Below are 23,012 nucleotides of genomic sequence, written 5' to 3'. Positions count from 1 at the left end.
ACAAGCAGTAGGTAGCTAATAATTGCTGGCATTTACTGTCACCTGCAAAAAAAAAAAAAGAAGTGGATATTATAATGAGACGATCTTTAATAGTCTGTGGTTCCATGAAAAAAAAAAATCGGAGGGTGGAGAGGAGTGTTTCAGAAAGAGTAGTGACATAGTCACCTCAGGAAACACTGAAGTAAAAGCATGTTTTATCCTCTTCCAAGGAGAGAGCAATTCTCTGTCATAAACTTATGACCTTGGTATCATCTCAACGTCTAGGAAACAGATCTTGAAAGCACAAAAGTATATTACAGATATAACACCTCGAGAGTCTGCACATCTCAACTCTTACGCAAAGAACAGTTCTAAAACTGCCTGAAATTGTCTCGGTGTGCTCACTGCCCCTCATGAAGAACTCTACAGGAAGTAAGTCCTCCATAAAATCTGCTCACTGAGGGAACGACTCAGGGTTGTTGGATAAATAACGCAGAGCCTGATAGGGATGAATATGACAAAGTTTTAAGGACAAAACTCATAAGTAAACTATGCACTGGCTGAAGTTTAACGTTTGTATAATATGAAGAATAGGGGAATAAACCGGGCAACTAGCTCTCACCGTAATTTTCTTATTTAAAAAAAAAATAAATAATGGAAATGGACTAGATGCTTAATAAGTTATTTTCCCTATTCTAAAACTTTAACAAATTAGGCGTCTATAGTAATTTCAGTGTCTTTTCTTTTTTTAGGTTAGTTAAATGTAACTCCGTGTATTGATTACAGGTACAAGAATATATCTGAATTTGTGAGTCTCCTATAAAAAGAAAGCAACAAAAAATTAAAGCATTTCAGTGGGGATATCAAGAAAAATGCTTACACATGTTTTTCATGAAAACAGTCCTACTTAAAAGTTTGTTTTTTTTTTTAATGATATTTATTATTAACTGGTGAGTACAGAGGACTCTAATTAATCAACATAATTATTGTTTCTTATTGCAAAAGTTCCATGCTTAGTGCTTTACCTAGCTAGCTAGCTAGTTATTTATTGCCAAGTTATTCAAGTTGTATATATCACATATTTTGTAAAAAGGAGAGGTGGCAAGAGTCACAAAAGAAAAAAAAATTTTTTTAATTAATCTCACAGAACCATATAATTGAACATGTTTATCCACTTAGAAATTACAGTTACAAGAAACCAGCTACTTATACCTTCCTGATGCCAGAGGAATTTTTTCTTAGAGCAAAGGAATACATTCGTGACTCCACAATAGTCCCCTAGGTGATCTGATGAAGTTCTTGATATACTATTTGGGTATGTATGAGCCGTGGTGGTGTAGTGGTTAAAACCTTGGCTGCTAACCCAAAGATTGGCAGTTCAAACCCACCACGCCCTCCTTGGGGAAAGATCGGGCAGTTGGCTTCAGCAAAGATTTACAGCTTTGGAAACCCTGTTTGGGACAGTACTACTCTGTCCTACAGGGTAGCTATGAAATGGCAACAGGTTTGGTTCTGGTTTTGGTATGTATGCTGCTTCATGGAGGAATTCAGTTCTTAATTAAGAATAATTTCTGGCAAAGAAGTTTCCTGAATAAGCTGAATGCTTCAAAGGCCAGTGTAGCAGTGAAAGGGGTTTGGGGAACATGATTTCAGGGGACATCTAAGTCAATTAGCATAATAAAATCTATTAAGAAAACATTCTGCATCCCACTTTGAAGAGTGGCATCTGGAGTCTTAAACACTAGCAAGCAGCCATCTAAGATTCACCAATTGGTCTCAACCCACCTGGATCAAAGGAAAATGAAGAACACCAAGGACACAAGGTGATTACGAGCCCAAGAGGCAAAAATGGCCATGTGAACCAGAAACTACATCACCCTGAGACCAGAAGAACTAGATGGTGCCCAGCCACAACCGATGACTGCTCTGACAGGGAACACAATAGATGGGGCAGGAGAGCGGTGGGATGCAGGCCCCAAATTCTCATAAAAAGACCAGACTTAATGGTCTAACTGAGACTGGAAGGACCCAGTGGTAATGGCCCCCAGACCTTCTGCTGGCCCAGGACAGGAACCATTCCTGAAGCCAACTTTTCAGACATGGATTGGAATGGACAATGGGTTGGATAGGAATGCTGGTGAGGAGTGAGCTTCTTGAATCAGGTGGACACTTCAGACTATGTTGGCATCTCCTGCCTGGAGGGTAGATGAGAGGGTAGAGGGGGTTAGAAGCTGGCGAAATGGACACGAAAAAGAGAGTGGAGGGAGGGAGCAGGCTGTCTCATTAGGGGGAGAGTAATTGGGAGTATGTAGCAAGGTGTATATAAGTTTTTATGTGAGAGACTGACTTGATTTGTAAACTGTTACTTAAAGCACAATAAAAATTTTTAAAAAATGGTGAATTTCTTTAAGCAGATTTGCATCAATGCAAGAGAAGATAAAGAACACAAAATGGCTATAGTCTGCCAGGAAAATTGGAGCAGTCGGCCCTGACTTGGATAGGTTGGGGATGGTCAGGACACCTTAACTTATTAGAGGCAGCTTGGTACGTTGGAATGAGTGAGACTTGCAGTCAGAGAACCTGGGAGGGAACCATGGCTTTGTCTCCTACCACCTGTGACCTTGGACAAGCCACTTAACCTCTAAGGCTCACTTTCCTCCTTCACAGTGTTTTTTAAAGGATCTCAGGAGGTGATGTATGCAAAGACCCCAACTGTGCCTGGCATAAAAGCAATATTCTTTTATCTGGTCTTCAAAGTGAAGTAGAAGAAAGGTCCCATATGTTTTGATGCCTGGGTGAAGCCACTGAAACTTCTAGAAGAAGAAGTTTGAAAGGGACTGGTCCCAAGAAATCTGAAGAAGATCACCAGGCCTTTCTTCTGAGGTGCCTCTCGGTGGAATTGAATCTTCAACCTACAGCTGAGTGTGCTAATCGTTTGTACCACCCACGTGCTCCAAGGTGTTCATAGCACCTGCTATGGGCATCCTAGGAAGACACAAACCAAGGTCCAGAAGCACCAGCCTTGGGAACTGAAGCCAATGAAGTTGAACAAATGCTGTGGGACTTAAAGACAGAAGGAGACAAGTACACAGGGGATGAGGATTCCAGCACGTGGCAAGTGCGTGCTCCTTTGGTCATGATCTCTTTTAACACAGAATAGTGCTCTTGGCAATTTTTTCCACCAAAAAAATAAAAGAAAGCTTTGGATTTAAAAAAAAAAAAAAGAAGAAGAAGAATTTCTGGACTCTGTGTGTGTTAAATGGAATGTACTTGCAGTAGCTGTTTTTTCTGGATATAATGAAAAGAGTGGAAAATAAACTTTCTTGAAATGGTTTACATGCATACATTTCTAGAAACAGGATGAACTAACCACTGGTAGGATGAATGCTAGTTGTCATTTATATCCCATCAACTATAAACGTGATCCTTGAATAGCCTGGAAGGCTACACTAAAAACAAAAACCACACAATTTTGTCCTGAATTTCTCAGAATTTGGTAGTAAACTCTTTGAGAGACCATTGAATCCAGTATCTCTAGCGAGTCTCCGTGGCAGACTCACCACTGTTTTAGACCTGGGTTTAGACAGTGAATGGATAAGCCAGACTTCTGTCTACTGGCCAAAATAATAGTTTTATAGTTTTTATACTTTTATACCAAACAACAACAACAACAATAAAATTGACAGAGTGGCTCAAGCATAACAACGATTATGAGAATGGTACAGTGTTTTGTTCTGTTGTACGTAAGGCCACTGTAAGTTAGAACTGACTTGAAGGTACCTAACAACAATATTTTTATAGCATTTAATACTTAATAAGTTCCAGGCACCATTCTAAATATCTAAACGCAACTTCCAATGAAGTAGGTAGTATCATTACTCTCATTTTATAAACAAACAAACAAAAAAAAGGAGACAAAGAGAGAATAAGTAAATTTTCCAGGGCTCCAACAGCTAGTGGCACAGAGAATGAAGCCAAGGTAGCTAATTCAAGGCAAATGATGGCATAATGGCAGGAATTCATACAAGGTAGGGGCTGGAAGAAACCCTGGGGGTATAGTGGTTAACTGCTACACCCGCTAAACAAAGGTTGGCAGTTCAAATCCATCAGGCGCTTCTTGGAAGCTCTATGGGGGCTGTTCTACTCTGTCCTATAAGGCCGCTATGAGTCGGAATCTTCTCGATAGCAATGGGTTGGGTTTGGTTTGGAGGGGGTTGGAGACAAGGACGAAGGAGAAGGTGCCCTGCTTGGAACAAATTCCAGCGGCAAAGCAGCATTAGAAGGAAGGAAAACTAACATGTTTCTATGTCTCTGAAGCATTGGCCTGGGACACTGAAAACATTCTGAAACTGAGGGCAAAATCTCACTATTCAGGGCAAGCTCCAATCTTATAAATCAAAAAAACAAAAACAAATCCATTGCTGTCGAGTCAATTCTGACTCGTAGGAACTGACCTTACAGAGGAAAGTAATCTCATCAATGAAGGGTTTAAAAGATCTTAAGGAACCAAGCATCCTAGACAATCAATCATTGCATATTCTCACCAGATATGCCCACCCCCTGTATCGTGAATGTATTAGGAGCATTTATTCACTATCGCATGTGCTTATTCCATTTTTTCTGTCACTGCTCAACTGCCCTTCCTTAAAAAAAAAAACAAAAACCCCAGCCTTTCAAGGTTTCCCCATCACACAGGAGCTGATCAATCTGTACCCCTTCCGTAAAATCTCCCTTTCGCTTTTAAAGACATAAACAGCCACAGTATTTATTATACGCACCCTGTTGGTGGAGTCCCTGGGTAGTGCAAATGGTCAGGTACTAATGAAAAGTTTGGTGGTTCGAGTCCACTAAGAGGTACCTCAGATAAAAAGGCTTGACAAGCTACGTTTGAAATATCAGTCATTGAAAACCCTATGGGACAGAAGGGAAGTCGCTGTCGTCCGAGTCGGAGCCAGCGCCAGACGCCGCCGAGACCCTCAGCCTCGCCGCCGCCGCCGTCCCTCGCCATGCCGTCGGAGAAGACCTTCAAGCAGCGCCGTACCTTCGAACAAAGAGTGGAAGATGTCCGACTTATCCGAGAGCAGCATCCTACCAAAATCCCGGTGATAATAGAAAGATACAAGGGAGAGAAGCAGCTTCCTGTCCTGGATAAAACCAAGTTCCTTGTGCCGGATCACGTCAACATGAGTGAACTCATCAAAATAATCAGAAGGCGCTTACAGCTGAATGCCAACCAAGCCTTCTTCCTATTGGTGAACGGACACAGCATGGTGAGCGTCTCTACACCCATTTCTGAAGTGTATGAAAGTGAAAAGGACGAAGATGGATTCCTGTATATGGTATATGCCTCTCAGGAGACGTTTGGAATGAAATCCACCGTGTAAGGCTAGCAAAACACATCTATTCTAGAATTTTTAAACCCTTATTGAGGGAAAAAAAGGGATGTTACCAACTGAGATTGATCAGTTCATCTAATCACAGGTCATCAAAGCAGTAGTGTTCCCACTTAGGACTTTTAGGGAGTTGTTTTTGTATTTTCAAGCAGCAAAACTGAGCTCCAAATGAGCGCACTCAGCTTCAGAAAACTTTTATTATTTAACCTAGGCTATCTTGTTTTCAAATTTTAGAAGTTTACAAATAAAATACTTTGCATTTTAAGTTGCCAATAAAATAGATCTTGGAGTTATTACAATGCTCTTTTCCCCAGTAGGAACATGCAATCTGAGCAGTAATTTAAAGTCCTTCAGAGAGACACTCAGTCTTCTCTTGAGGTTCAGAGAGTCTGCAGACTTTTTACAGAAGGCTTTCTACTCCATTAGAGAAATCTCCACAAGAGTATCTTCAAACACATCAGTTGTCAAGCATAGCGCCCCCAAAACTCATTTGCCATAGTAGGTGGCACAAAGTGGGGTAAATTAAAAACACACCTCTGGCTCCGAGCTGCTGTCCAAGCTTCCTGATTCCTTATAGGAAGAATAGCAAAAGTCAACTCTTTTCCAGTGTTACAAAGTTTAATAAACACCAAGCTGTTTGTTTTGGTTTGTTCTCTAGACAGTTACACATAGAAAAACACCACAGCTTAATAGGAATCTTGAATAATTTATAATTTTGTTCTAGCCCCAGAGGAGAAAGGAATGGTATTTTTTTCTATTTTAGGTTTTTTCCAATCTGAGAACTCAAACCAGTAATGGTTTGGTAAATACGCAGTTATATCAATTCCATTCTTTAGGACAGTGGTAGAAACTATATAGAATGCTAAAATGTGAAAGCATTATAATTCAGATGCACCCCTCCCCACCAAGCTTAAGTCCATGTTATATGTTAACTGTGACTAAAATGTCATTAAAAATTCTCACATTTTTAAGAGTATTTCAGTGATCACCATTACGTGAAACCACCAAGATCCCCCCGTTCTAAGTGCATGTCAGTTGTGAGGAAAATGTAGCAAAAGGAGACATAAGCTCTTCACAAATGACAGGAGTTATGTATCGTTGGAGTTCACCTGAGAACAAATGACTTGATGCCTCCTGCTCCTTGCATGGGTTTACTACTTACTGGCTTCATGGGAGCATCCTTGAAAGTCAGTCCCTGTAGACTGTGTGGCAGGTCTCAGTTTATCCTTGTGTATGTAGGTGTGTGGGATCCCTGTCAGTAACCGTCACTCTGCCGGAGGGGAAGCAAAATTTCCCTATGGGCGCTCTCCCTGCCGCTAACGGAGCTCCACTTCCCTTGACCTTCTCCTGCATGCGGCTGTCCACAGTGCCCACTTCTAATATGTGTATTTTTGCCACATTATGTAAATTCTTAACCAGCTTGTCTTGTTTTGATTGTATACATCGTTATATCTGACATTCTTGTAACTACTGTGTGATAGATAAGATTCCTATAAGCAACTGTTCGGAAAAAAAAAGAAACCATGCCCAGAGGGGTGATTTGTGACATCAGCAGGTGGTCATTTTTGTTTATAGGATCTTTGAAACATTTTTAATGAACTAAGGTGAATAAAGGCACAACGAAAAACTCATCAAAGCTCAAAAAAAAAAAAAAAAAAAAAGAAAACCCTATGGAGTGCAGTTGTACTCTAACACCCATGGGGGCGCCACAAGTCAAGGTCGAGTCAACGACAGCTGGTGCTGGTGGCAGCAGTAGTCTATTACTGCACTCGTTCACATACTTCATTGAAACGTTATTGTTTTTCTGTTTGAGTACTTCACCTGGAAATTCTCTCAGGCTAAGAACCAAATAATTTTACTTCTATCACTCATCCTGTTCATCACAGTGTTTAGTTCATACAAAATGCCTCATGGATGTTTTTTAAATGAATGAATCAATGAATGTCATCATTTATGTGTTATACTGCTTTGCCGTCAACCATTTGTGGTACTCAAAGAGTGCCCAATGAATTTTTATTGATTAATTAATTACTTCACTGTTGAGCCATAAATCATTTGCGGCATTATGACAAAATCTAGTACCTGTTATTCAACACGAATAATATTGGACAAAAAGTATGCAAAGCACTTTGCATAATTCTACACACTACAAACCTAATCTCTGGGATTCATTTCTTTTCTTCTTGGGGCCTGGTGAGAACATATACTTTTACTTCCTGGTCAGACCTCCCTATCTATGACACACAATTGAAAATAGTTCAGAAATTTGAGTTTTAATAGCCATAGCAATTGGGATGAAGGCTTATAACTCAAGGCTACTACGCCCCTCACATAAACGTGTTTTGCTTTTGCTTTGATCTTCCTGCAAACGGTGTGTAGGTACATGACATGTTTGCATGGACTATGTCTGGCGTTGGACTAAGAGTGGGAAGTTAAATGTGCCTGGAGCCTAGATATCCAAGCTGCCATAGTTTGTAGTAATATTATTAATATGAATTGTTTTAAAGATAGGCATAATTTTTTGTAACTCTTTGTGGAAACACCTCTGTATATCATGTTTTTTTTTTTTTCCTTCTCCTCCCAAAATGTTTTCTACTTGCATGATATTTTAATTTTAGACCAGAAGAACAGTGAGACAGATCACATAAGAATTTATATCTCTGTGATGAGAAAATGCCTTGGTTGACCACATTTCTAATAATGAATGTTTAATTTTAACAATGTTTTGGCTTTTCATATAAATGGCTCAAAGAGACATGATAAAAATACATGAAATGGAATTCAAAAATCAACAGCATAAAATTATTGTATTCTGCAATAATTTTACGCTGTTGATTTTTACTGTATCTCTCCCTTTACTTTCCCACTAAGCTATTCATCCCATTACAAAGCTTCTGATTGGGGAAATCAGTCTGGCTGCTAGAGCCCACATTTTACTTCCATCTTCCCACTACTACATTAGAAACCCTCTTTAATCACCTTGTTTTTCTAAGCATCAAGCACGGTGCTTGGCACATGTTAGGCACTCAATAATTATTCGATCAATGGATAAGTGAGAACCTTTTGAAGCTCCATCAGTGAACAAAACCCTTTGGAGGATGAATGACAAACACTTGCATTCAAGAATAAAGTAGTCTTTGAAGCCAAACCTGTCCAAGAATCTAAAATTCAAATGCTCTTATGACATTTCTTTTATATCAATACCACTTTGAAACAATGATGTTATTTTATCTAGGCTTTTTATTTCTCTCAGTCATGGTCAGGGAAAGACTAATAAAGTGGTTGTGTTAATATAATAAAAGACAGCAACTTAAAGCCTATTGGAAACTCAAGAAAACAAATCTTGCCATAATTACATGGACTCCTTATTCTCGATATTCTGAAAAATTTACAGGGAAACTGGCTCAAAGATTCAACATCGTATGCATTTGAAATGCAGACTAAGAGATTTATTTCCTTTTTACTATTCTACATCGATGTTCCGAGAATTAAAATACAAATACTTTTAATCCCTCAGAAAAAAAGTATCATGATAAAATTTAAGTAATCACCTCATAACAGAAAAATCAGTGCATTTTACTTATTTATGGAGTAACATATGTTGCTGTCATGTCATATATCTGTGGAGGCGATATTTTCTCTCATTTTTGAAAGTTTGTAGTATCCTTCTACATTTTTCTCAATTCTTTGAATTTTCTTTTTTTCAATTGCAGTGCCACTAAGTGCCAAGTTAGCCGGTGAAAGCTTGAGCATTACAGGATACTATTAAACTTGTTTTTGGCCCTCTTTGCCTTACAAAACCTTCAACACCAGCCAGAGGCTCCTCAACAGTTAGTGTTAGTTACTAGAATTATGTTACCAATTACAATCTTTTCACGACTCATTGATTAATGAGTGTGATCTCTTGTGAGCCCTACAAAGAAATAAACAGAAAGTGATGAAGGTATTCAAGCCACTGTGGGTCTGTTTACCGTCACTACATTTTCAGGTCCCGTTGTACACATTCATACACCGTTCTCTCCCGGCCCTTACCAAATGTGTAATTTTAATGCTGTGAAAATCTAATTAATGTCTTCCTAACCTATTAGAGGAGCCCTGGTGGCTGAGTGGTAAAGAGCTCAGCTGCTAACCAAAAGGCTGGTAGTTCAAATCCACCAACCACTCCTTGGAAACCCCATGGGGCAGTTCTACTTTGGTAGAACCAATAGGTAGGGTTGCTATGTGTCGGAATCGACTGGATGGCAACGGGTTTGGTTTAGTTTTAACCCATCAGCAAAATTTTTGATAAAGACCAGATATTAAATATTTTCAGATTTTGCAGGCCATAGACACTCTGACATAACTACTCAACTTTGCCCTTGTAGCATAAATGCAGAAATAAGACAATACATAAACAAACGAGCATGGCTATGCGTCAATACAACTTCAATTTTAAATTAAAAATTTTGATTTCATATAGTTTTCATGCGTCAAAAAACATTAGCCTTATTTTCATTTTTTTCCAATCTCACCTTGTAGGCCATACAAAAACAGGCAGCAAGTGGCTTTGGCCTGTGGGTCACGGTTTACTACATTAGACTATCAGCCCCATAAGAAGAGGTCTGTATTACCTTTCACTTGCCAGCACAGATTCAGGCTTTGCACAGCACTTTACATTGCAGGTGCTCAGTGCTTACCTATTGAGTGAATCACTTGTTAAAAAAAAAAAAAATACGGTTCTCTTAACACCATAGTTAATTTATTTATATGTGAGTAAATTTGTTGGTACCCTTTTCTCTCTCTTTCTCTAAGACTCTACTAAGGTCAAACTGTGCTAATCTTAAAAGGGTAAGTCATTTTTATTAAGTTTGGGGTATTTGGAAACTTAGTTGTCAGAGACAAGCTCAGTTGAATAGGTAGAATGGTAAAAGCCACATAGCACGTTATTAAAATTATCACTCCCACTACATTCCCAGCCCAGCCTCTGAATGCATTCCCAGCCCAGCCTCTGAATGCAATTAAAAAAATGCAATAGTCAACAACTATTCAGGTTCAGAGGAACAATCTCATCTTTGGCTCTCTGGACCTGTTCTACTTTGTTCTGGTGCCAACTACCAATTTTTCCATTAAACTCTAGTGTTGCTCTTGAGCTCAGGCCTTGATGTGGCATTATGTCCCTCTGCATATTCAAGACTTGGCTGTGGTCTTGAACTATGTCTGCAGTGAGTGATAGGGTACAGCCTTGAGCCATATCCAAGGCCACGGTCAACCCTGCCAAAGGAGCCAACAGTTGTATTGCCTTGCATTGCCAAAATTTATCCTTTAAATCACATTGTCATTTTCACCTTGAGTGGTATCACCAAGCCTTCCATAGCTATTTTGCCCTAAAGATGATATGTCAACAGCAAAGAATAACCCTATCTTTGTCAGAGCTGTACTGTGGATCTCTGCAAATCTATATAGTTTGTAAATGTCCTTTAGAGGAAAAAACAATGTTGCAAAAATCAAATAGGAGTTATATAACCAATAACATTCTAGAAAATGTTATTCTTTTTCACTTCATATCATTTTCACATAAAAAGAAAAAATCAAAACCAAGCATTAAAAATGAGCAATAGCATTTTATAAGCAATAAGCTGCATATTTTCTTGTACTTGACTACAAAAGCACCAAGAAGATACTTTTGCTGAAAAGTGTAAGTGATATAGATTCTCTTTCTGCCTATAAACTTTTCAACTTATTTAACTGTCAGTTAACTCAAAATAACCTTATGAATTACCTACATTCCTATGTAAACCATCACTTAACAATTAAAACTAACCATTTCTTCTTTTGAAATTTTCTTTACAAATACAACCCTGGGCACTTTATAAACTGTGTTTAATCCTACCTTTGGTGCACAAAAACTCTATTTAGAATTCTCGGTGCAATCCAGAGAAAGGAGCTTGCTAGTATGTTTGGAAAATATGGGAGAAAATAAACGCTAGCAAGCAACCATCTAAGATGCATCAATGGGTCTCAACCCACCTGGAGCAAAGAAGAATGAAGAACACTAAAGACACAAGGTAATTATGAGACCAAGAGACAGAAAGGCCCACATAAAACAGAGACTACAACAGCCTGAGACCAGAAAAACTGGATGGTGCCTGGCTACAACCAATGACTGCCCTGACAGGGAACACAACAGAGAACCCCTGATGGAGCAGGAGAGCAGTGGGATGCAGACCTCAAATTCCTTAAAAAAGACCAGACTTAATGGTCTGACTGAGACTAGAAGGACCCCGGAGGTCATGGTCCCCAGACCTTCTGTTAGCCCAAGACAGGAACCATTCCCAAAGCCAACTCTTCAGACAGGGATTGGACTGGACTATGGGATAGAAAATGCTACTGGTGAAGAGTGAGCTTTTTTGATCAAGTAGACACATGAGACTATGTTGACGTCTCCAGTCTGGAGGGGAGATGAGAGGGCAGAGGGTGTCAGAAGCTGGCCGAACGGACACGAAAATAGAGAGTGGAGGGAAGGAGCATGCTGTCTCATTGGGGGGAGAGCAATTAGGAGTATATAGCAAGGTGTATATAAATTTTTGTATGAGAGACTGACTCGATTTGTAAACTTTCACTTATAGTACAATAAAAATTAAAAAAAAAAATTTGGGAGAAAAAACTGTGAAAGACTGCATACTACTAAGTTCATTAAGGAGCCCTCGTGGCACAATGGTTAAGCACAGGGCTACTAATTGAAAGGTCGGTGGTTGGAACCTGCAGTGGTCCCACAGGAGGAAAGACCTGGCAATCTGCTCCTGTAAAGATTATAGCCTAGGAAACTATGGGGGCAGTTCTACCCTGCCATATAGGGTCAGTATGAGTCAGAATCGACTTAACACCACACAGCAACAAGAAAGCTCATTTAAGCTCATTTCTTCCCTATATCAAGTATTTGCTACTTATTCATCAAAGTAAATAAATGTTTTTGTTATCGTTAGATGCCACAGAGTCTGTTCTGAATCACAGCGACCCTACGTGCAACAAAACGAAACACTGTGCAGTCCTGCGCCATCCTCACATCCTTGCTACATTTAAGCTCATAGTTGTAGCCACTTTGTCAATGCATCTCGTTGAGGGACTTCCTCTCTTTTGCTGACACTCTGCTTTACCAAGCATGATGTCTTTCTCCAGGGACTGGTCCCTCCTGATAACATGTCCAATGTACTTGAGACAAAATCTCACCATCCTCATTTCTAAGGAGCATACTGGCTGTACTTCTTCCACAAAAGATTTGTTCATTCTTCCCATGACCTGTGGCATGGTCAATATTCTTTGCCAACACCATAACCGAAATGCATCAATTCTTCTTCATTCTTCCTTATTCAGTGTCCAACTTTCACATGCATATGAGGCAATTGAAAATACCATGGCTTGGGTCAGGCCAACCTTAACCTTCAAGGTGACGTCTTTGCTTTTTAGCACTTTAATGAGGTCTTTTGCAGCAGATTTTCCCAGTGCAATACGTTGTTCGATTTCTTGAATGCTGCTTCCGTGGGCATTGATTGTAGATCCAAGTAAAATGAAATCTTTACAACTTCAATCTTTTCTCCATTTACATCGATGTTGCTTATTGGTCCAGTCGTGAGGATTGTTGTTTTCTTTATGTTAAGGTGTAATATGTACTGAAGGCTGTGGTCATTGACCATCAGTAAGTGCTTCAAGTCCTCTTCACTTTTACCAAGAAAGGTTGTATCATCTGCATATTGCAGATTGTTAATGAGTCTTCCTCCAATTCTGATGCTGAGTTCTACTTCATATAGTCCAGATTTTTTTCATTATTTGCTCTGCATACAGATTGAATAAGTATGGTGAAATGATACAACCCTGACACACACCTTTCCTGATTTTAAACCGTGCAGTATTCCCTTGTTCTGTTTGAATGACTGCCTCTTAATCTATGTACAAGTTTCACATGAGTACAATTAAGTGCTCTGGAATTCCCACTCTTTGCAGTGATATCCATAATTTGTTGTGATCCACACAGTCGAATGCTTTTGCATAGTCAACAAAACACAGGTAAACATCTCTCTGGTATTCTTTGCTGTCAGTCTGATATCAGCAATGATATCCCTAGTTTCTTGTCCTCTTCTGAATCTGGTTTGAATTTCTAGCAGTTCTCCATTGACTTACTGTTGTAACCATTTTTGAATGATCTTCAGCATAATTTTACTTTCTTGTGACATTAATGATATTTTTTGGTAATTTCTGCATTCCATTAGATCACCTTTCTTTGGAATAGACACATATATGGATCTCTTCCAGTCAGATGGCCGGGAAGCTCTTTCCACATTTCTTGGCATGAGCACTTCCAGCATTGCATCTAATCTCAGTTGGTATTCCGTCAATTCCTGGAGACTTGTTTTTCACCAATTCCTTCAGTACAGCTTGGATCTTGATCATATGCTACCTTCTGAAATGGCTGAATATCAACCAATACATTTTGGTGCAGTGAGTCTGTGTATTCCTTCCATCTTCTTTTGATGCTTCCTGCATCGTTCAATTTTTTGCCCATTGAACCCTTCAGTATTGCAACTCAAGGCTTGAATTTTTTCTTCAGTTCTTTCAGCTTGAGAAATGCTGAGCATCTTCTTCCTTTTTGGTTTTCTAACTTCAGGTCTTTGCACATTTCATTATAATAACTTACTTTGCCTTCTTGAGCTGCCTTTTGAAATCTTCTGTTCAGCTCTTTTACTTCATCATTTCTTCCTTTCACTTTATCTACTCCACATTCAAGAGCAAGTTTCAGAGTCTCTTCTGATATATATTTTGGTCTTTTTTTTTTCTTTTTTTTTAATGACCTTTTGCTTCCTTCATGTGTGATGTCCTTGGTGTCATCCCACAACTCGTCTGGTCTTCAGTCATTAGTGTTCAATCCATCAAATCTGTTCTTGAGATGGTCTCTGAATTTAGGCTGGGTGTGCTCATGGCAGTACTTTGCTTCTCGTGGATTTGTTTTCATTTTCTTCAGCTTCACCTTGAACTTACATATGAGCAGATGATGGCTTGTTGTGCAGTCAGCACCTGGCCTTGTTCTCACTGATGATATTGAGCTTCTCTACCTCCTCTCTCCACAAATATAGTTAATTAGAATCCCGTGTATTTCATCTGGCAAGGTCCACATGCATAGTCGCTGTTCAGGTTTTTGAAAGAAGGTATTTGCAATGAAGAAATCATTGGTCTTGCAAAATTTTATCATGCAATCTCCAAAGTCGTTTGTATCACCAAGGCCATATTTTCCAACTACCGATCCTTCTTCTTTGTTTGCCACTTTTGTATTTCAATCACCAATAATAATCAATGCAACTTCATTGCATGTTTGATCAATTTCAGGCTGCAGAAATTGGTAAAAGTCTTCAATTTTCTCATCTTTGGCATTAGTGGTTGGTGAATAAATTTGAATAACAGTCATATTAACTGGTCTTCCTTGTAGGCATATGGATATCACTGACAGCACTGTACTTCAGGATAGCTCTGGAAATGTTCTCTTTGACGATGAATGTACCATCATTCCTCTTCACATTGTCTTTCCAGACATAGTAGATCATATGATTGTCCAATTCCAAATGGCTAATACTAGTTCATTTCAGCTCACTAATCCCTAGGATACCAATTTTCAAATGTTCCACTTCAGTTTTTACAACTTGCAATTTTCCTTGATTCATACTTCATGCATTCCACATTCAGATTATTAATGGATGTTTGCAGCTGTTTCTTCTTTTGAGTCGTGTCACATCAGCAAATGCAGGTCTTAAACGCTTTACTGTGTCCATGTCATTAAGGCTGACTCTACTTTGAGGAGGTAGCTCTTCTCCAGTTACATTTGGAGTGCCTTCCAAATGGAGGGGTTCATCTTCTGACACTATATCATACAAAGTTCCACTACTATCCATAAGGTTTTCAGTGGCTAATTTTTTTAGAAGTAGATTGCCAGGCCCTTCTTCCCAGTCTGTTTTAGTCTGGAAGCTCCGCTGTAACCTGTCCACCACGGGGGACCCTGCTGGTATCTGAAATACCAGCGGTTTAGCTTCTAGCATCACAGCAACATGCAAGCCACCACAGTACAACAAACTGACAGCCAAGTGTTGGAATGTAAATAAATAAAATACATAAAACTTTTTTAGGGCCAGGTAATCACCATCCATAAAGCTAAGAGATCTCTCCTAATACCAAGCTATAACGGGGAAAATTTCAAGGACTTAATCTGAATAAAATGGGACCCTAGCAATAAGGCTGGCAAAATAGATAGAGCTCAGAAACCAGCAATACCGTGCCCTTGAAGCGATTCAGCAGGCCCTAGGGAAGGTGTCTGAATACCTGCCCTGACTCCTGGGATGTTCTGATTTCATTCCAGCAAGAAAGGGACTGTGGAATTTCAGGTATCACTCCTGTTTACCCCACATGATACACATTTGACTTCATGTACAAAACTTGGAAGCATTTTCAAAAAGAATAGAAATGCTTCCTAGTTGTTGCAATGAGTCAGCACATTAATGCTGACTCTACAATTATCTGTATTGGAGCCGACCTTGTCTGGGACACAGGCTCCACCTCACCCAACCCCAAATGTTACAGAATGGCCAGCTGACCAGAGCTAGTGAAAATTAGCTCTTCTGGCTTGTCCTTAGTGATTTAACATGAATCAATGGAGAATACTAAACTAGCCTTCCCAATCTTTGGTCTAGAAATTCACCGATAGATTTCTGAAAATGGTTGATGGTGGTCCATTCATAAAAACCTAAGTTTTATGGGCTTTGTTGTTGTTGTTAATAAAAGGACTGCTTTTCATGAATTTAGATGAATTGTCAAAAAACTTACAGGTTTTAGAAGAAGTCTGATTTTATCCACCAAAATTTTCTAATATATATGCTAGAGAAAATAAACATGGGACTTTCAAAGCATTTTTAAAGCAAGGGATTTAAATGTATTGTTTTTCTTGAGGGTAAATCTTTCAGGATACTATCTTCTAGAATTTCATATGTAACAGGAAAAGGCAAGATCAGTATCCTAAATAACTTCCACAGATATGACTACGTTATTAATTTTTTTAATGGCATATACATTTGCATTATCTTGTTCTGGGCTTTCATGTACATAAAGCATTTACTACAGTGTCAATAAATACAAATTCTTAGCTTTTCCTGTAAGACTTTGGAGAGATTTTGTGATTTCCAAAGTTTAAAGTTAGCAAAACATTATGCACCAGACAAAAGAAATCACTTCACCTATATGGGCTTGAGATTCAGCTCCGTGAGAAACATCTCTATAGGAATAGAGTTTTTAAATAGTATGGAACCAACCCTTTTAAAAAGCAGGGCAGGTAAAGGAGAAAAGACATCAAGGAGTCAAGTGGTGTTTGTGGCAACTCTTTTGATCACAGTAGGCCACAGGAATGTCCTTGATTTCTTTCTAGTTGACACATGTGAAGCGCAGCCCACTCTGTTAGACCCAGGTCACATCACTTGGCACAGGAACCATGGATTTAAGGAGCAATTGGTATATATTCATAACCCGTTGCTGTTGAGTAGATTTCAACTCATAGAGACCCTATCTATAGGACAGAGTAGAACTGCTGCATAGGATTTCCAAGGAGTAGCTGGTAGATTTGAACTGCCAACCTTTTGGTTAGCAGCTGAGTTCGTAACCGCTGCACCACCAGGGCTCGCTATATTCTTAAAGCCAAGATGAAAATAAACTTTGCCCAACTCCAGCCTTTTGTTCCTGGTATGTCAGGGGTCAGTGAAGAAGGGACAAGATTATTAACCTCCAGCTTTTCAGACAGTAGAAAAAGAATCAGCAAATTGTGCAACCTCTGGCCTATCCCGCTTTTCCATACCAGGTACCCCCCCTCACTGCCACCCCCACCCCTCAACCAACAGGATCTGTGTTTCTTCCACCAGAGAAGACAAAGTGTAGTCAGGTATTGAAAATTGCTGTGTATGACTCTTTGCTTTACCATGCCATTTTCTGGCTTCGTGTCAGTTGGCTTCCAAGTCTCAGAGTTCACTTTGTAAATTGAATTAATTTATATAAAATTTGATGGCCATTGCAGGCTCAGCACTCCCAATATTAGAATACGAGAAACCTTAATTATTGAATTTGTTTTTTAACTGTCCGCCTTTAGAGAATAAAGCCTTTCATTCCGCTTGCTGCTACCATGAGTACTGCATACGTCCTGATGAGCAGATTAACATAAAGGGGTAATATCTTAAGGCATGTGGAGGCTGCACGTATCATTTCAATGCTTTCTCTAGGGAAGGTATTACTTACTTCCAAATGTGTAAATAGTTTGCACCTTGATGTAAACAAAGACTGAAAAAAAGAAAAAAGATATCACTTGAAAAACACTTGGTAAAAGAGAAAAGAAGAAGAAAAACAAGGCCTCTGAGATGGAATCTATAACACAGGGCTTAATTTCACACAATCTTCACAAACAATGAATCACATGTTTTACAACATTTTTACCAAGGCGCTATTTTCCAATAAATCCTCTTTGTTTTGCTTTCTTTTTGCTGTAGAATATGCAAAAAGAAAAGAACAGTAGTTGGAAATTCTGTCTCGGTGATCTGAAGTGCTCTTACTTGCACGCTGAGAAGTGTTATAATGAATATTTTTGGCATCAGCTGGTAATAGCAGCTTGGTACTAGCAGCGCTTGATTCAAAATGTCATATGATACAATAATACACAAATTGAGCTCACAGAGGAGGAAAAAATCATGCCACCTGTCACAGGTACAGCAATTTTTCGTGAGTACTCAAGGAGAGAAATGTAGAAATAGAAACCTGAAATATTAAAAGTTAATAAATAAATACACACTCAACATCCACAAATGCCAGAGAAAGAATGTTCAACCAATGGAACACAGCCATGTTTATGTAATCACAACACAAGTGGTTTTTTTGGTTAAGATTTTAAGGCATGCATAGATGGATTACCTGGTAAAATAACTCCAGTATTTAAGTCTATGAGAACACACATTTACACAAATATGATCAAATACCTTTCCTATTAACTTTTTAAAAAAAAAATTATTTTCTTAAAATAATAGTCCTTTTCTCAACTGTTTAATCTTGTTTTGCATTGGGTTTTCTCCAAAAGTAGATTAAAAAAAAAAAAATTCACTTCCTGAATATCATTAGGATAGCTATTGCAGTTCTTATTTTTTAATTTCTTAAAATATTAACAACAAATACACGATCTAAAACTAACTTTAAAAATACATTCCAAACATAACTCAAAGGACGTTTCTTTAATCCCTCGACATCCTGTTGTCTTGTACTTTGTCATTTATGTTTGAATATTTGAGCATTTGCTGGGTTGTTAATTAGTGTTTACATTTTTTTTTTTACTCCCCACCCCATTTCATTCCCTTTACTTTTCCAATTACCATAATAGTTTTTTTTTTTTTTTTTTTTGTCGATTATCTTAGTGACGTTTTCCTAATTTAATTTTTTAAAAAAATACTTATAAGTCATACTGCCTTTGTTCATGTCCTGGCTCCCTCAAAACTAGCTGTATGACTCCTGTTAAATCTTTTCTCCTTTCTGTGTCTTGACTTCCTTATCTACCTTATAAGGTAGAACAGGCCGACTTAGGATAATGTCTGGCACAGAGTAATCTCTGCATAAGTGTTCTCATCCTGCAAGCTGAAATGATTTCAAGGTGAACACAATATTATTCAAAATATTTTAAAATATCTATTTTGATTACACTGTTTTCCCCATCAGTCTATGGATTATTTTAATAAGTAATTGATTGGATTAATTTGGCTATGCACAGGATCTTAGAAGCAGAAAGAACACTAAATATCATGGTGTTCAACTTCTGCATTTCTATAAAACCAAAAAAAACACATCTGTTGCCATCGAGTCGATTCTGACTCATAGCAACCCTACAGGACAGAGTAGAACTGCCCCATAGAGTTTTCAAGGAGTAGGTGGTGAGTTTGAACTGATGAACTTTCGGTTAGCAGCTGTAGCTCTTAACCACTGCACCACCAGGGCTCCACCAGGGCTCCTAAGTGGCCCTCGATTCTTTCTTTTCTTCTTATTTGTACAGTACTGTGTGGTTTATAATACATTGGCACAACTATTACACTATGGATCCTAAAATCACCTTTCTAGAGGTAGGCAAGGCAGTTGTAATTGCCCTCTCATCATCACCCAGGAAACAGAGTCAAAGGTTAGGATCTTGCCTAAAGCCACAGGATTAGAAGTGACAGACAGAAACATAAAACCAAGCCTTTTGATTCCGCCACCCAAAGATCTTCTCACTGTGCCATGCTGTTCTCACAGGATGCTTCATACTACCTTATTAGTAGTCTAAGCAAACACCTTAAAAATGGGCAGAGTACCAAAACAATAACGTGGGAATAGTAAAATCAGGTCCAAATGGGCAGAAATCTATTCACAGCATTCAGTAGGTCAAAGCCAAGTTCACTACGTGATGGAGATAGTAGGGAAACAGGCACATGAATTCCATATTCAGACAAGACAGAGTTGAAAAATGAAGCCCAATTGAGCTAGAGAAGAGAAAACCCTGAAAACGATGGGCCTCAGTCTCGTTTCCTTTTCATATTCATAAGGTAGGATAAACTATCTGAACCACTGTTTCTGTCCCTTTTTGAAGGTTAGAAACCCACTGTTATTTAAGTAAGGTAAATGGAAAGTTTTCACATCTCCTTCATAGAAATTTAGGAAAAGGGAAGTTTATACAACACCCTCATGGTGTCTGCTAGACACACAAAGACAACAGATGATGTCTGAGCTTTAGAGACCTCTTCAGGTTCTATATTAAAATGTGTTGAGTAGACTGACACGGTAGAGGAGTCCAGTTCTTTATTAAAAGACTGCTTCTTGAGTTTTGTGCAACCTTTGTAAAGTATAAGATCATGGACTATTGGGGTTTTTATTTAATAGGTAAACGGCACAAAACACCGCTTGACACCACAGTGGAATCACTTTCCATCTTAAGTATGGTCTGCAGTAGAGAGCAATGGACTAGTCAATACTTAACTGGCCTTGGTCATCCACTCATATGCTTGAAGACAATTGTCAAACAAATTTTTGCTAAATGCACTCCAGAGTAGTAAGAAAAAAATTAAATTGCCAGTAAAATACTAACCAGAGATTCAAATAAAATGGAACAAAGGAGTGGAATATTTAGTCTTGAGTGTGAAATCCTGATCATGAACCAGTAGATGCACAACTGGGCAGCCATATTTTCCATCAAAACCAAACACCTCACAGAATTGGTTTTCTGGGTTTGAAGGCTTAGTAGCACAGTTTCCATCAACTGGCATAATATAGTTTATAAAGTTATGTTGTACATCCTAGTTTTGTAAGTAGTGTCTGGGGTCATAAAAACATGTGTGCAGCCATATAAGATACAACTCTTGGTCTCTATTCATCTGGAGCAAAAAAGAAGGAAACCAAAGGCTCAAAGAAGAAACTAGTCTACAGGACTAATAGTCTACATGAACCATGGCTTCATCTACCCTGAGACCAGGAGAATTAGATGGTGCTTGTCTACTACTACTGACCATTCTGATCAGGGCAGAATAGATGGACCCTGAAAGAATGGGAGAAAAATGTGGAAGAGAACCTCAAATTCCTTTTAAAAAAAAAATCATATGTACCATTCCAGTTGAGACTGGAGGACTCCCTAAAACTATTGTCCTGAGATACTCTTCAAACCTTGAAACAAAACTAGCCCCTGAGGCCACCTTTCAGCTAAATAACAGATTGGCTCAAAAATATAAAGAATATCACCCATGAGTACTGTGCTCCTTTAAAAAATCATCTATATGAGACCAAACAGTCAACAGTTATTTAAAACAAAGATGAGAATGTAATGGGGCAGGGAAACTAGATTAATAGAAATGGAATAATCAGAAGGGAAGTATTGAGAATGTTCATACACTGTGAAGAATGCAACCAATGTCACTGAACAATTGGTGTAGAAATTATTGAATGAGAACCTAAACTGCTGTGTACACCTTCCCTGAAAATGAAATATTATTGAAAAAAAAAACTTGCCCCTCCCAAAAATTTAGAGCCTATCATTATTACTTCAGTAGCTATTAAAGCTCAAGAAACACAAAAACAAGACAGAAAAACTAGAATTCAGTAGTAGTGCTAAGATGATATCAGGTGCACTTCTTTACCTAGTCACAAAGTTCTTGTAAACATGTCAAACGACCTAGCTCTATCATGGCGAAAGGATTTAGCTTTTTGCACACATTCCCATTTCAGCGTAGTGACCCATCCTAGAATAAAAGTCACACAAAATACAGCAGAAGTTCTCTTGCCTGTGTGCTACCTACCCGAATCATTTAACTAACCAAAAATGTTTTCTGGAATAATTTTACAGGCGAGAAACTTGGCTACACTACCTCGGCCAAGTAATCAAGGTCAACATCAGTGATGCTAAGTCATTGATAACGGTACCTTCGATATGCTGTGATGATTCACTCTACCTCTGGGGCCTTCCTCCCCAAAACTATTACCCTAGTCTAAAAGGGCAGTTGTCACAGAGTCGATTCCAACTCATGGTGACCTCATGTGTGTCAGAGTAGAACTGAGAGTAGGGTTTTGAATGGTTAATTTTTTAAAAAGTAGATGGCCAGGCCTTTCTTCAAAGGTGTCTTTGGGTGGACTCAAACCTCCAACCTTTTGATTGGCAGCTCAGTGCATATTGTTTAACTGTTCACACCACCCAGGGACACTCAACACCCTTCTAAACATGAGGAAGCTATCAGACAAACCCAAACTGAGGAACATCCTACGTACTTGCCCAGTACCCTTCAAAACTGCTAAGGTCATCGAAAACAAGGAAAGTCTGCAAAACTTACCATGTATAGGGCCCTGGAACAATAAAGGGACATTAGGTAAAAACTATTGAAATCAAAATATAGACTTTAATCACACCAAGAGTTGGAATTGACTCAAGGCAACTGTTAGTCCCTGCCAGCGTGGCTCAAAAGGTTAAGCTCTTGTCTACTAACTGAATCTACTGAGATTCAGTAGACTCAGAAGGCAAGTCTGGTGATCTATTTCCAAAGTCACAGTGGTTGAAAACCCTATAAAGCATAGCTTTACTCTGAAATGCATGGATTGCTATGAGTTGAAATCTACAATATGGCAACTTTTTTGTTTTTGTTTTTTTAGTTAATAACGATGTATCAGGACTGGTTTGTCAGTTATGACAAATGTACTCTACTTAGATAAGATGCTAAGTGGATGAGGTACACGAGAACTCTGTACTACAGGTTTCTCTCACTATCTGAAAGCAGAGTGTCCCTGTGAAACCTTTGGGAAGCGGAAATGGCATAAAGCAAAGAAGCAATTACCATTAATTTACATGGGAATTTTTTTTGAGCATTCCCAGACCCTAAAAATAACCTACCAAATCATACCAAATACATCTAAAACCCTTACGAGCTCTCTGAGGCTTTTATGATACCTTAGAACACATCTTGCTAACGGATACACACAATAAACTCAGACAAAGCACAGACGCTCACAGGCACAGTTCAAAGCAGTGGCGGCTTGATGCTGCGACGCTGAGCTTGGCGAGGCCACTCTCACTGCTCGGGGTGCACAATTTCTCATTAACTG

General features: G+C 38.8%; 2 protein-coding genes across 3 annotated transcripts in view; one reads left to right on the top strand and one right to left on the bottom strand.

Moving 5' to 3' along the window:
* The window catches only part of FGF14 (fibroblast growth factor 14), a 731,152-nt gene that overhangs the window by 581,851 nt on the left and 126,289 nt on the right, over positions 1-23,012 (bottom strand). The gene's annotated exons all lie outside the window — the stretch shown is intronic.
* Positions 4,903-7,008, top strand: LOC135228558 (microtubule-associated proteins 1A/1B light chain 3B). Its single transcript, XM_064275252.1, has one exon. It carries the CDS (start codon positions 4,986-4,988, stop codon positions 5,361-5,363), a length of 378 nt encoding a protein of 125 aa, XP_064131322.1. The 5' UTR covers positions 4,903-4,985; the 3' UTR covers positions 5,364-7,008.

This window comes from Loxodonta africana, chromosome 23 (assembly GCF_030014295.1).
Source record: "Loxodonta africana isolate mLoxAfr1 chromosome 23, mLoxAfr1.hap2, whole genome shotgun sequence".
Classification (NCBI taxonomy): Eukaryota; Metazoa; Chordata; class Mammalia; order Proboscidea; family Elephantidae; genus Loxodonta; species Loxodonta africana.
Note: the sequence above shows the minus strand (reverse complement) of the source record. Positions and strands in the feature narration are given on the sequence as shown.

Excerpts from the sequence above, each read along its gene's own strand:
- LOC135228558 (XM_064275252.1), top strand. The coding sequence starts at position 4,986 with ATGCCGTCGGAGAAGACCTTCAAGCAGCGCCGTACCTTCGAACAAAGA.